Source organism: Spinacia oleracea, chromosome 1 (assembly GCF_020520425.1).
Source record: "Spinacia oleracea cultivar Varoflay chromosome 1, BTI_SOV_V1, whole genome shotgun sequence".
In the NCBI taxonomy this organism is placed as follows: domain Eukaryota; kingdom Viridiplantae; phylum Streptophyta; class Magnoliopsida; order Caryophyllales; family Amaranthaceae; genus Spinacia; species Spinacia oleracea.
The window spans coordinates 120,665,657-120,679,727 of NC_079487.1; the positions used below are offsets into that span (position 1 = coordinate 120,665,657).

At 36.5% G+C, this 14,071-nt stretch overlaps 3 protein-coding genes across 10 annotated transcripts; 1 reads left to right on the forward strand and 2 right to left on the reverse strand.

Moving 5' to 3' along the window:
• Nucleotides 1-1,412: 1,412 nt before the first annotated feature.
• LOC110795881 (protein IQ-DOMAIN 6) lies at nucleotides 1,413-3,979 on the forward strand. The gene is made up of 5 exons (XM_022000917.2): nucleotides 1,413-1,737; nucleotides 1,831-2,073; nucleotides 2,503-2,730; nucleotides 2,819-2,932; nucleotides 3,027-3,979. Exons 1-5 carry the CDS (start codon nucleotides 1,669-1,671, stop codon nucleotides 3,717-3,719), a joined length of 1,347 nt encoding a protein of 448 aa, XP_021856609.2. The 5' UTR covers nucleotides 1,413-1,668; the 3' UTR covers nucleotides 3,720-3,979.
• A 265-nt stretch (nucleotides 3,980-4,244) lies between these two features.
• On the reverse strand, nucleotides 4,245-10,504 carry LOC110795895 (cytochrome P450 711A1). 2 transcript variants are annotated; one of them, XM_056842510.1, is made up of 6 exons: nucleotides 9,827-10,504; nucleotides 9,391-9,543; nucleotides 6,404-7,202; nucleotides 6,209-6,304; nucleotides 5,577-5,931; nucleotides 4,245-5,071 (listed from the first exon to the last, which is right to left on the reverse strand). In XM_056842510.1, exons 1-5 carry the CDS (start codon nucleotides 10,093-10,095, stop codon nucleotides 5,599-5,601), a joined length of 1,650 nt encoding a protein of 549 aa, XP_056698488.1. In that variant the 5' UTR covers nucleotides 10,096-10,504; the 3' UTR covers nucleotides 4,245-5,071; nucleotides 5,577-5,598. The 2 variants fall into 2 exon arrangements, with proteins under 2 accessions (XP_056698488.1, XP_021856629.2); XM_022000937.2 differs by having other exon boundaries at nucleotides 4,245-5,077.
• Nucleotides 10,505-10,642: 138 nt separating this feature from the next.
• Nucleotides 10,643-13,663, reverse strand: LOC110795882 (heat shock factor protein HSF30). 7 transcript variants are annotated; one of them, XM_056842524.1, is made up of 5 exons: nucleotides 13,111-13,663; nucleotides 11,272-12,019; nucleotides 11,150-11,182; nucleotides 11,004-11,048; nucleotides 10,643-10,908 (listed from the first exon to the last, which is right to left on the reverse strand). In XM_056842524.1, the coding sequence occupies exons 1-4, from the start codon at nucleotides 13,426-13,428 to the stop codon at nucleotides 11,014-11,016; spliced, it is 1,134 nt and encodes a 377-aa protein (XP_056698502.1). In that variant the 5' UTR covers nucleotides 13,429-13,663; the 3' UTR covers nucleotides 10,643-10,908; nucleotides 11,004-11,013. The 7 variants fall into 7 exon arrangements, 6 of the variants coding, with proteins under 6 accessions (XP_056698502.1, XP_021856614.2, XP_056698497.1 ...); XR_008932242.1 differs by having other exon boundaries at nucleotides 11,004-11,182; XM_022000922.2 differs by lacking the exon at nucleotides 11,150-11,182.
• Between the last annotated feature and the right edge of the window lie 408 nt (nucleotides 13,664-14,071).

Here is a 14,071-nt window from a genome sequence, read left to right on the forward strand (position 1 = left end):
GTCCAATTTTACTGTTACAAACCCACAAAGTTTTTTTTTATTTTTCTATAAATTTATTAATAAGAATGTGGAGTAAAAAAGAATTACTAAGATTTGTTGTCGGTTTTTGCGTCTTTTTTGCGGGCTTTTTCGGGTTAATTTTACAGTAACTGACAAAAGTGGTCGTTTCCTTTTCGCAATTTCAACGAGAAGAAGTTGGGAGGATCTGTCCTTTGCCTATGCTCTCTTTCGGTTTTTTAGAGTTGAGAATGGAGTGAAGCAAAGAGGGAGTAGAAAGAACAATGTTAACGCGGAAAATAAAATGAGACGGAGTGAGTATATAATTTTTAAGAGTTCAACTAGTTATTGTTCCGGGCGGTGTCTCAAATTTTATTATTTTTCATATTTGATTTATGTCCGAATGATTTTTATCTTTTTTCATTTCTTTAGAGTCACACGTTATATCATTGTAAAGATTGTTAGAACTTTACAGTTTACATTATGAATATGAGGTCATGACCTCATGGGTTCTAACACTGATACTAACATTTTTGCTAATAATAAAATTAAGTAAGACATGTGTGCGCGAAAGGCATAAGCGACAATGACATATGCGAGTATGAAACACTTTAATCTCATATGGAGTTTAATTTAATTAATTTATTTGACATCTATAATAAAATCAGACAAATTTGCCAACTACAACCTAATAAAGTTCTCTATTTGCCAATTACAACCTCAAATTTCTAATTTTGTCAATTACAACCTTAAACTTGTACATCTATTTTAAATTACAACCTGAAACCATTTTCCGGCAAAAATCACCGAAAAATGATGTCATAACGTTATTAAAAAAAATCATGAAGCACTTAATACTTGTACAATAAAAAAAAATCAATTATTTTACTTTTTTGTTTTAATTCTTATTTATCGATTTAATTTTTTTATAGAAAATATGTAACTATTTTTTAATAACAGTATGACATCATCTTCCGGTCATTTTTGCCGGAAAATAATTTCGGGTTGTAATTAAAATGGATGTATAATTTTAAAGTTGTAATTGACAAAAATAAAAAATTGAGGTTGTAATTGACAAATAGAAAAATTTATTAGGTTGTATTTGATAAATTTTCCATAAAATCACTGTAAAATTAAATATCAGTAAAAGTTTTAAGATTTATCAGGTGAAAAGACCGCACCCATAACCCATCTATTCCAAAACAAGGTGTTACCTTCCAAAGGGGGGTGCTGACGTGCTGTACAAATTAAGCGGGTGGTACTGCGACTAGTACTACTACTGCCTCGTATCCGTTGGCACCCTTTTTTCAAATTTCAAATTCTCTCTCTCTTTGAATTTTCTCTCTCCTCCCCTGCACATTACTCCACAACTCCCCACTAAATTTCCCCCTTCACCCCCACTAAACAAACAATTACAAACCTCTTTCTCTCTCCTCCTCCTTCTTCGTTGTTTTATCCAAGATTTCAAACTTCCCTTTTTTGACACTTTACTCTTTCTCTCTCATAAACTCTCTCTAATTGCACCGTTTTACAATTTCATTTACTTCATTGGTTCAGTTTCTGCTCTTTCTCTGTCTACCCCTGTTTCTTTAACAACCTCATAATCTTCCAATTTCTTCAAATTTCATCATTGCATTACAATTCCTCTGTTCTCTCCCTCCTAAATAATCAATGGGTGCTTCTGGGAAGTGGGTGAAAACCCTCATTGGCTTCAAAAAACCAGAAAAAGACGATTCTCTTGTATGTTCATACTTCCCCAGAATTTTAATTTCTGATATTTTGTATATTTTCCTCAACAAGTTCTGAATTTTTTGGGTTTTATGTGTTTGATAGGAAAAATCAGGGAAAGGGAAGAAATGGAAGCTATGGAGGAGCCCATCAGGAGACTTGAATACTTGGAAAGGGTTTAAGGGTCGTCATAAGACGGCTGCTTCCGAGGGTTCGGATTCTCCATGTCGAAATGATGCGTTTAATGCTGCTGTTGCTACTGTTGTTAGAGCTCCTCCAAAGGATTTCCGAGTTGTGAGGAAAGAATGGGCTGCTATTCGTATTCAAACCGCTTTCCGTGGATTTTTGGTAATTTACACTTTTTCCATCTTAGTTCGGATTCAGCTATCACCTTACTAGTTCAAATTACACTTTTGATCGTATTTATTTAATAATCTTAAATAGAGGGAGTAGTTTAGTTAATTGAAGTTCACTGAGTATGTTATTTAAAAAGTAGGTTAATTTATAGTACTTTGTAAGTGGTAACGTTGGTACGTTTATTAGCTAAGAGTTGGTGGGATTTTGGGCATGTTGAGGCCAAAAAAAGATTGTTCAATGCACTAATAAATTATGATTGTAAAAAATGTGATTAAAGTTTGATAATGTTTAGTTGCTAATTGTTCAAATACTTCTTGATTAACCTACATTATGTTGTATGAAGAAGCAAGGATGGCTAGATTTATGGAAATATTATTTCATGTGGTTTGGTTGTGATACTTTTTGACCAAATATTATTAGGCAAGAAGGGCCTTGAAGGCATTGAAGGGAATAGTGAGGCTGCAAGCTCTAGTCAGAGGGCGACAAGTCCGGAAGCAAGCTGCCGTGACACTGAGGTGTATGCAGGCATTGGTTCGGGTTCAGGCTCGGGTTAGAGCTCGCCGTGTTAGGATGTCCATTGAAGGGCAGGCTGTACAACACTTGATTGATGAACGCCGTACCAAGACTGAAATCTTGAAAGAAGCTGAGGTCAATTCATTTGTTTTGATTAGATCATGTGTTTGATTTGATTTGATTTGGACTTGTCTGATTTGCGAATTTATGAAAAAAAATGTAGGAAGGATGGTGTGACAGTAAATGTACATTGGATGAAGTGAAAACAAAGTTGCAAATGAGGCAAGAAGGAGCTTTTAAAAGAGAAAGAGCCCTTGCTTATGCTCTTGCTCAAAAGGTTCTTTTCTACTGAAATTCAGTATTTATTTACTGATCATAACATTTTTGCCATATTCTGTATTACTGATGATAATTTCTTGAAATTGTTTCAGCAATTGAGGTCATCACCCTTTTCAGGGTTCAAAACAACTTTCTCCACCTCCTCCCTGAAGAATTACGAAATCGACAAGAACAGTTGGAGTTGGTTAGAACGGTGGATGGCAGCAAAACCATGGGAAAACAGACTGATAATGGAAGAAGTTAATAGTACAGTACCTGAGGTGAAAACCCCACCTCCAAAAACCTTTGTGAATTCTTTCAAAGAAACTTACCCCAAATCTTCTGAACTTCATCATTGCCAAGTGAAAGTCAGAAAGAACAATATGACAACAAGAATCTCAGCTAAACCACCCTTTATGGTTCACTCTTCATCTAGCCCAAGTTCAGAGTTTCCCTATGATGAGAGCTCAGCTTCCTCCTCAATGTGCACCTCCACTACTCCTATTTCTGGGACTGAGGAGAGTGGTGGGAATAATAATGCTAACCATAGCAGCAAGCCAAGTTACATGAATCTCACTGAATCTACTAAAGCTAAGAGGAGAACTCAAAGAGTTCAAATGCAGTCAATGGATGAGTTTCAGTTTGCAAAGAAACTTGCTGGGTTTTCAAATGGTGATTCTAAGAGTAGCGCGGGTTCTGATCCTCCTTCCGTTAATTTCTCTAGGCCATTGAATCTGCCTACTAGTCGATTGGAGAAGAACATGATGAGGCCAAGGGAAAGAGAGAACTACTTGTACAACAACTGAAGTTAAGGTTATTGTTTTCATCCTGTTTGTTAAGGCAACAGCTTGTTGTTCTTGTAAGTCAAAAAAACTTGAAGAACCCCCTTTAAGCTTTGGTGTTCCTGTGTTTTTTGTGATCCAAGTAGTGCAAATTGTAACTGGAGTATTATTTTTGTTCTTATTTGCAATGTAATGTTGTAGAAAGTAAGTCTTGGATGTTGTAATGTAAAATAAGTAGTTTTGCACTTCATTGCAGTAAATGAATTTGTTTTGTTTCAGTACCAGTCATTTTGCACTTCATTGCAGTAAATTTATCTCTGTGTTACAATTACAAGTGATTATATCTACGGATATTTCATGAAATGCCCCCGAGTTTTGCCATAATTCACCAAACGCCCATCAAGTTTCAATAATTCATAAAATACCCCTCACAATTCGTACAAATACCCAACATACCCTTACTAATAACGGACCGTTAGTCTGCCGTTAGCCAAGTTTCCAATTCACCCAAATGCCCCTATTCTGAAACTTATTTCACCAAATGCCCCTATTGTGAAACTTATTTCCACCAAATGCCCCAAACTTAAATATAGCTATTTTGATGTTTCAGCGACTAGTTTTTGTGTTTGAAAGGTAGCTGTTGGTCACGGTTGACTATAAAAGCCCCTTTGCTGAATGGTTCTTGTAAGTTAGATGTTATTTTGATTTGCATTGCTAATTTCATAAGATTTTTGTCATGAGTTTTCTTTCAAAATCATCATCCACACCCAATGAGTCCACATATATTAGAGTACCTACCAAATTTTGTTATTGTGGTAAGAAATTTGTCATTCGAAGCTCTGATATAACACTCAATCCACAAAGGTTGTACCACAAGTGTGATCCTTGAAACAATCTGAGATGGTACAAGGGAGTAGTTGAGCAAGAAAACAAGGGGCAACAACACGAAGGACAATGCGGGGGAAGCTTAGACGAAGGAGAAAGTATTGAAAACAGGCGAAACAGTAAGATGCAAGAAGAATTGAAGCAAATGAAGAAGAAGCTAAAACAACAACAAAAAGTAGTCAAAGTTGTAATACAAATGGGGATATTGATGTTTGTAATTTTACTGTTTGTAATCATGAAGTAAACACAAATAATGAGAAACAAATTCACATTTCATAAATAATTGGTGTTGCATAATCTGCACAAATTATCAAACTGGGAAGCATTCCTGTTTTTAGCTTCACTTACAAAACATCTTTGCACCAACTACTTTTAATGTTATATATTTTCTACTCAATGAATATGTGCAAGATCAAAACAGATGTGCAAAAAACTACCCCAAAAGGCATTAGCAGCTATCCAGAAGAGCTTGTGGAACACCACTTCAACCTCTCTTCCTACCACAATAACAAAATTTGTTAGGTACCCTAATATATGTGGACTCATTGGGCGTGGAAGATGATTTTGAAAGAAAACTCATGACACAAATCTTATGAAATTAGCAAAGTAAAGTAAAATAACATCTAAAATACAAGAACCATTCAGCAAAGGGGTTTTTTTAGCCAACCATGACCAAGAATCACTTTTCAAACACAAAAACTAGCCGTCGGAACATCATAATAGCTATATTTAAATTTGGGGCATTTGGTGAAATAAGTTTCATAATAGGGGCATTTGGTGAAATAAGTTTTAGAATAGGGGCATTTGGGTGAATTGGAAACTTGGCTAACGGCGGACTAACGGCCCGTTATTAGTAAGGGTATGTTGGGTATTTGTACGAATTGTGAGGGGTATTTTATGAATTATTGAAACTTGATGGGCGTTTGGTGAATTATGGCAAAACTCGAGGGCATTTCATGAAATTTCCGTTATATCTATGATTAGCATTGGTATTACCTGCGCATATGGTTTTGGTATGTTACATTCTTCGCTTGATGACTTGAAGTTTGACTCCGTGCTTGTAGTTTAGGATGATACCATAGTCTAGCTCTAATGGTACCTCCATCTTAGGAGAGTGTCGAAACTCATAATGACGGTATAGGTGAATGATTGAGAGCTTTATTTCTTGCATAGCGAATTTTTGGCCAATACAAGCTCTTGGACCAATTCCAAAGGGTATGTGAGCATATGGGTGCCTATTTTTCTCCTCTTTCCCATTCTGATCGAATCTCTCTGGCCTGAATTTCTCTGGTTCAGGAAAGTTCTTCGGATCCTTGGCTAGAACACCAGGTGCCAACCATACCCATGTCCCCTGCACCCTCAATTGATTGTAACAATTCGTGTATGTACAAGGCAAATTGATAAATTAATATTGACTTAGGCTCTATTCTATTCGACTTTTTTCTGAACTTATCTGAATTTATTTTATCCGGAAACAACTTATTTCCACTGAAATAAACTTATTTGTGTGTTATGTTTGTGAACTTATATTATCTAAATTTAACTGAACTTATTTTGTTTGAAATAAGTCAAAATAAGTCGAACAGAACAGAACCTTACAATAAGTTCCAAAACTCTTACATTCTTACCTTAGGGAGTAGGTAGCCTCCTATCTCAACAGGTGCAGTGGTTTCTCTCGCAATTAGTGGGGAAACTGTGTATAATCTCATAGATTCCTTGATTACCTGCCAACAAAATGTCATACAAACATACTGAAAATAAATTTCCAATTCAAAATATTTTCCATCTTTGAACCAAACAGCACCTAGAAGTTTAGAACTTGCCTGATCGAGATAGGGAAACTTATGCAGCAGATCATGAGCCGTGGGTACCTGATCACGCGGTCCAAACCCATCAATCTCTTGAACCAACTTCTTCTCAACCTCAGAATGTCCAGAAACTAAATAGAGAATTGAAGACAGAGTAAAAGCTGTTGTTGCTGAACCAGCTAAGAGGTGTTCATAAGCAAGTGCACTAACATAATCTGAAGTGAACAAATTCCTTGACACTTTATCAGAATCCCTTGCACTTAATATAAGGGATAAGAAATCCTTCAAATCTCTCTTCTCTTCGTTGTCTCTTCTCGTGACAATCTCATTAAGCCGGCTACTCAACTTACTGTTAGTCCTTTCGGTTTTCCAGTCCATAGTTTTCGGAATCCTCTTAAGAATCTGTCTAAATGGCTCTTGTAGGAATGGGACTAATAGGCCTAATATGATTGAAAATGATCCAGAGAGGTCCATTTTTAGTGTGGTAGTGGAATATATATGCTGGTTTATAAAATCAGAGACTTCATTAGTTTTTGGTTGATCGTTTGGTTTTGATAGGCCAAAGTTGATGCCAAATGCTGCTTGTCCTATAATGTCAGTTGCTAACTTGAGGGAAAAGTTTGAGAAGATAACATCTTCGTCGTTGTTGTTGTTGTTGTTGTTGTTGTTGTCGTTGTCTTCGTTGTGAAGGTGGAAATTGAGATTTTGTGTTGCTGATTCTATGAATGATTGCATTGTGGGTAGTAAACTAGCTAAATGAGAAGGTTGGTACATTGAGATTATTGTGTTCCTCATTGTTGACCACCTTGTATCCCTACAAAATATCAACATTTTAAGTCTTTTTAGGGTCATAACCTTTTGGTAAACTGTTGCTTTCACAAAGGGAAAAGAAGAGACTTCCAAAGTAAAGATAATAGATGACACTTTAAAGGGTCATTTCCTACAAAATATTCCTAGAGAGTAAAAAAATAAATGTACTATTGGCTTTATTTTTGTTATTTTTTCAAAAATCAAAGTGCAATTTAATTATTTCAACAGATATGACATTTGGTATTTTGAAACATTACAAAAGGGGCACTCCAAGGTACTTGGACAACATGGTGTACAAATGCACATTGACATACTATGTACTCCGTATTTCACTATAAAAGTTACGGAGTACTCCCTCCGTCCCTTAATACACGCACCGGTTTGACCGTTGCGGAGTTTAAGACATTTAAATTGACTTATTAATTTAATGGGTGTTAGTTGATAGTGGGTATTTTTTTAATATAGTTAGTGGAAAATGGGTAAGAGGTGGAGAGTGGTGAGTGGAGGTGTGAATTTTTAAATGACTTTTTGTAGGGAATAGGGTGTAGGTGGGGTTAGTAAGTAAGTGTGAGAAATAATATAATATTGGTGTAAATTTCCATTTATAGAAGCAATGCAAGTATTAAGGGACGACCCGAAAAGGAAAGCGGTGCGAGTATTAAGAGACGGATGGAGTATTAAAAGAAACATACTCCGTACTGTGTTTTACTATAAATTACTACTTCGGATAGTAGAAGTTTTTTGTTAGGTCAAAAACAAAAGAGGAATTGTGCGTTTATCCTAAAAAGCTAGCTACTTAGTGGTTGTACGGTTTCAGCCTTTTGGGGCAAGTGGCAAAATAATGATTCAAAATTTTTAGCAATATTTTCAAACACCTCAATAACACATAAAGATTTTTTACTTTGTTGTTGGACTAGCTCAGAGAACTCATCAAGGTGCAAACGACCCTACACTAGAGCTGTAAAAACAGGTCATCGGGTCGGGTTTGGGTTGGGTCATCTTGGGTTTCGGGTCATGATCAGGTCGGGTCGTGTCGGGTCAATATTTCATTCGGGTTGAGTTCAGGTTCGGTCGGGTCGATTTCAGGTCGGGTCATATCGGGTTTTTTCCTATCCCGGGTTCAGGTCGGGTTCGAGTCGGGTCACATTTCGGTCAGGTTTGATTTCGGGTTCGGGTCTTATCGGGTCGGGTTTAAGTCGGTTTGTAGCAGATAATTTCGGGTTCGGGTCTTATCGAGTCGGGTTTAAGTCGGTTTGCAATACAATTATTTTCGGGTTCGGGTCTTAGTTTGGATCGGATAATAACCCGATCAAATAGAATTCAGATCGGGTCACTCTCAGGGACGGGTCAAACTCGGGTCTGATAATTAACCTATACATTTTAAGGATTTTATATTCTAAAAAATTTTGTTTAACTTATTTTAGAATTAAATTTTTCAATATTTAGCAATAAATAATTAAAATAGATATATCAATGAAGTTAATATTTGGTCGTGTCATTGATAACTCGGGTAAATCGAGTAGCGGGTTCTCACAGGTCGGGTCAATAGCAGGTTTCATCGAGTTACAATCGGTTTCGGGTTGACATCGGGTCGGGTATCAAATCGGGTTCGGGTCATTGTTCGGTCGGGTCAGTTCGGTTATCGGTCATTTTCGGGTCGGGTGTCGGGTTCGGGTTCGGGTGTTACAACATCGGGTTAAAATCGGTTATCGGTTTTTTCGGGTCGGGTACAGGTCGGATTTCGGGTTACCTGTTTTACCGTAATTTCGGGTCATGGTCGGTTACGGGTTCGGTCGGTTCAGGTCGGGTTTTCGGGTCGGGTCAGTTTTTGACAGCTCTACCCTACACACATAATGACAATATAAGTGATGCACTGATGCTTACCCCAGCAGCTGTGGATCTTTACCCATGGGCTGAGGTAGAATTATAAGTTCCAGCCCCCCTTAAAATTAGAGTATGATCTTATGAAATACATACTGTACTGCATAATTCTTCTACTGACCCCCTGATTAAAATGTTCAAGATTCGCCAAATGTACCCTAGCACAATGTATAGACTTTAGAACCCATATACTTCGTACTTTTGTCCTTTCTATAACCGCCTATTTGGTTACGTAATACCTAAAATGCCCTCATATTCTCATAATTGCTACTCCTATTTGCATATAGGCTTGAGAGTTGAGAGCAATATACCTGGTGAAGAAAAGACCTTTTTGGTGAAGAGTTGAAGCAGAAATAGGGGAAGGAATGCTTCTATTGGGAAGATATTTGAACTTCCTTATACCAACTTCTCTGCATAGCTCTGCATCTGCTATTATCACTAGTGGTTGTCTCCCCAAATGAAATCTGCAATTTTACCATTATTAAACTATAATCTTAATTTGTACTCTTTCCATTCATTTGACCAAAAAAAACTCTGACAAAAAACAGTTAGGCGGGGCAAGTAAAATGAGACGGATGGAGTAATATGGATTTAAAGTGTTAGTAACTTGATCATTTACTTTCTACTGATTACCAAACAATTTCTAGTAAGATGAAACAAACTTGTTCTGTTAAATCAAAAATCAAAAATCAAAGCATCACACATCCAAAACAGAAACATAAGCAGAGAAAGTAGGAAACCGGGCACCTGAAAATAGGACCATAGAGCTTAGCCAAGGCGGCGAAAACATCAGGACCATACTTAGCCATCAAGGGAAGGTGACCAACCAAAGGGTAAGGTGGAGGACCAGGTACCTTTCTAACCTTCCAATATGGTGCATACAAATAGTAAATCACCAACCCACTACCTACTAATATTGCCACTAAACTTGGGGACATAAACATGGGTGCCTTTAAATTGGAGGACACCCCTAAGTTAAGCGCTAATATCAGCTTGGTTAGGGCTGCCTGATACATGATTATGGGGGGAGGAGTTTTGAGTTAAGAAGACGAATTGAAGAGAAGAAAAGGTTAGTGGTGAAACTTTGTATTTGAAGGTAAATTAATCATGTAAGAAGTTCTATCTTTGTCGGTATAAGTTATCATCATTATAGTTTTGACATTACTTAGTGGATGTATACTGTATAGGTAGTGCCATGTTTTTATTGTTTGATGCTTTCTTTAGATGGGTTTTTCAGAGAAAAGATTGAATTTTAATTTAGATTTTGGGTGATGAGTCTAGTCAGTCCACCTTATTATTAAGATATTTTTATGATGAGGGATATGATTATGCAAAAATTGATTGAATATCTTGAAAGTGAAGAAGAAACAAGTTCAGCTCGCAAATGAAACAAGTTTTAGGCTTATATCAATATTTCAGTTCGTAAATACATCGTGATTTTGTGAGTTCTGCACGTCATAACTTATCAACGATACCAAAAATGAGATTATGACTATCAAGAACAGAGGAGTGTAAAATACATTTTTGTATTCCCAGAAATTCAGAACTAGGAAGGAAAAGGAATTGGAAAAACTAGACAATCCTTTATATATGCAGATGATGTTAACAAGTCACAATTAAACATATTTCTAATCTAGGCAATTTTGACATTTCTAGGTCTACAAGTTCTAATTACACAAATGTAGTAAGTACTTGTACCAAATATGTACACCCAAAAGTAGAACAATAATCTCTCATGTCTGCAAAACAGAAATCAGCCTCCTAGTTTCTGATAGACAATCACCATGGTTCCCTTGATCAATCTGACTATCCTCTGTCATAGGATTGCCCTGCACAAATAATAGAATCAGATTGCTGCAAAATATTACTCAAATCAATCTTAGTTTTAATAGTAAACCAATTCTTAAAAATACACAAAACAAACTCTCAATCCATCATTTACGGCTCCTTGCGTCCTCCTGTCTCCCTTCTGCAATACAATACAATACAATACAAATCAAGCATATTGTAAGAATGAGTTAAAACTACTACTTCTAACAAACCAACATACAAAAACAAGCTCTAACATACCAATAATGAGGGCCAGGATCACACCTATCGAGCCTAACATAGCAAGGAACCATTACAATAACAATCACATGAAAATCATTTTAAAATACCCAATTGATCAATTAGGTCTTGTAGATCCTCACCCCAATTTGAAGGATCTGGCACCAATTCCTCAACTGGTATATCCACCTCTTGTTCATCACCTGGTATACTTTCCATTTCACCCATCAAATCCTCACTTAGTAACTCTTCCCAACTAATCTCACCAACATTTCCCAAATTCGCAACAACTGGGGAAGGAATTGGATCAGGTTCCAACACTGGCTCTTTAACATCAGTGCTTGATTCATCATCTAATGCAGCTGAGAACAATGTCTCGATTTCAGATTGAACAGATGCCAACCCTTCAGTAGCTTCAACTACAGCAGATAACACTTCCTCTTGTAAACTCTCTGTACTTGGGCTAGCTGTTAACCTCCTTTTCCTTCCAATTTCGAAACCCTCGAACGCTTTAACATGCTCATTTCGTTGCCTTAAGTTCTGAACAAAGCCTGGGTTGGAAAGGGCTTTGGCTAGAAATGTCATCATCTGCTGTTGTTTTCTCTCAGTAGACTCAAGTCGAGATTCCATAGAGCGGATTTGTTCCCTAGAAAGCTGATGTTGTTGTCGTAGCTTCACGATTTCAGACATTAACACATTACGATCTCGCCTTAGTCTTTCCATCTCACCATCTAATCCATAGTGCCCTATCTCAACACATGGTCCTACTTGGTGTTGAGTGGTTTGTCCTATATTTCTCCTCCTTTTTATGGTCTTTAACAAATGCTTTTGTCCTCCCAGAAATCCTTCATTTGCAAATTCCCACCGATCAGGATCAACCTTTCTGAAACCCTGAAATATTTGCAAATAACAACATGATTAGTTACTGAACTTGACAAAAAAAAAAATTAAAAAAAAAATAAAGAATTCCTCAAGCTCAAATGAGAAGTCTATGTTAATATCTGAGATTCATCAATCTCAGATGCATGAAGACTATAACTGAGAACTGAATATTAGTTGTTTAGAGTTAGCCTGTCAGTGTGTGTGTGTGAGACCGATTAATCTCGATATTAACATAAACTTCCTTAGCTCGAACATATAACACCAAATATAACATCAAACACAGAAGTCTCAACTTTAAGCATCTCGAACATATCACACCAGAGAAGTTCCAACTATCTTCGGTGCAATGATTCCATCAAACCTTCATATCCTAGAAGAATGACCAAACCAAGAGTAATAACTGATCTGATGAAGATAATTAAGGAACTAAATTTACAGTCACATGAAAGCAACAATTGTAGAGTAATCAGTAATGTCAGGTAAAAATCAAGTTGAAGGTCTTTTAAGCAACCAAATCCCTGTAATGGTTACCTGTGAAGCATATTACTAACAAACAGGTTACAGGTAGCAGGCAACACTTCAACCGTATCAGCAAAAATTATTCACAAAATATTACAGTAGAAATCATTTTTGGGAATAAAATCCTGTATAAAAGTCAACCTGAAATAAGAATCATCACAGAGACCAATAAATCTCATAAAACATTAAAAAAGTTGCATGCACAACAATTTCCACATCAAATAAATAGTAATTTTGAAAATACCCAAATCAATTATTCAAACCAACCCTAATTAGAAATTATAAAAAACAAATCAAAACTTTCAGCACCTGAACAAACACATACCCAAATCAATTACTAACCCTAAGTAAAAAAAAAAACATTCAGCAAAAACCCCAAAACAAATAAAACAAAGTCCCATAAAAGCATTTCACTGGACATATGATACCCAAATCAATTATTCAAAGTTTCAAACCCTAAATCAGACAATAAAACCTTCAGCAAAAAAAACAGATAAAATAAAATAACACCGAACTTCATAGAAGAATTTCCACAAACACATAGTAGGAAAACCCCCAAAAAACTAAGAATCATTACTTACATAAGTATTCAACTGGCGAACAAAGCTGGAGAAATTATTATGCTTGAAGAATTTAGGCAAAAGCAAAGTAGAAAACTTGATAGAATCCCAAACAATGAAGCTATTGCGAGCTTTACTCCAAGAAACAATGGTGTCCGTCGAAGGGTCTTCCACCATATCAAAAGTCTTCTTCAAAAATGGAGGTGGGCCCATTTCATGAAGACCCTCCATAGGTCTAGCAGTGAAGCTTGATGATGATGCTGATGATATTGATGATGATCCTGTACCCGCATTGAAGGGGATAGTTACCTCTTCTTCCTTCACAATCACACTTTCCATTTTTAGGGGAAAACAGAGGAATTTTATAATTTGGGATTTGAGGGGGAATTAAGGGGTTTTAATCAAAATTGATTTGGAATTAATGGTGGGTTACGGGTTTTAATTGTTGTTGAGGAGTTGTAAGTGGAATTTAATGGCGGGAGGGGAGTGGGGGTGGAAGAAGGTTCTAGAATGGAGGAGAGAGAAGAACAGGGGAGGAATGAAGAACCTAAGGATTTCTCCGCGGCTTGGAAGTTTCTTGCTCACTTGTTCACTATTTTTAATTACTTTATTTTTTTGTTGAAAACATGTGAGCAATCGCCAAGTGTAAAGATGTGGGGTCCAGTGCAATATGTGAAGTTCTGGAAAGTTCTGAAATTTATAAGAAGGTGACAATTGGGTCTATTTGGTAAGTAAGGCACTAATTAGGACCGTAGGATCACGAGTATGACCGCACTTATTTTTAAGATAAGGTTGTTTGGTTATGGACGCAATCGCAATTGAGATCAATCCTGATTCCTGATCTGACCCGAGATATATCGATAAAATTTAAAGCGATCAAATAAGCGATATCAGTCTGCATTATTTAGTATTGGAGCACATGATCAGGTTGTCAATAATGATCAAACTGATCACAACAAACACAACAACAAGCACAATCAAC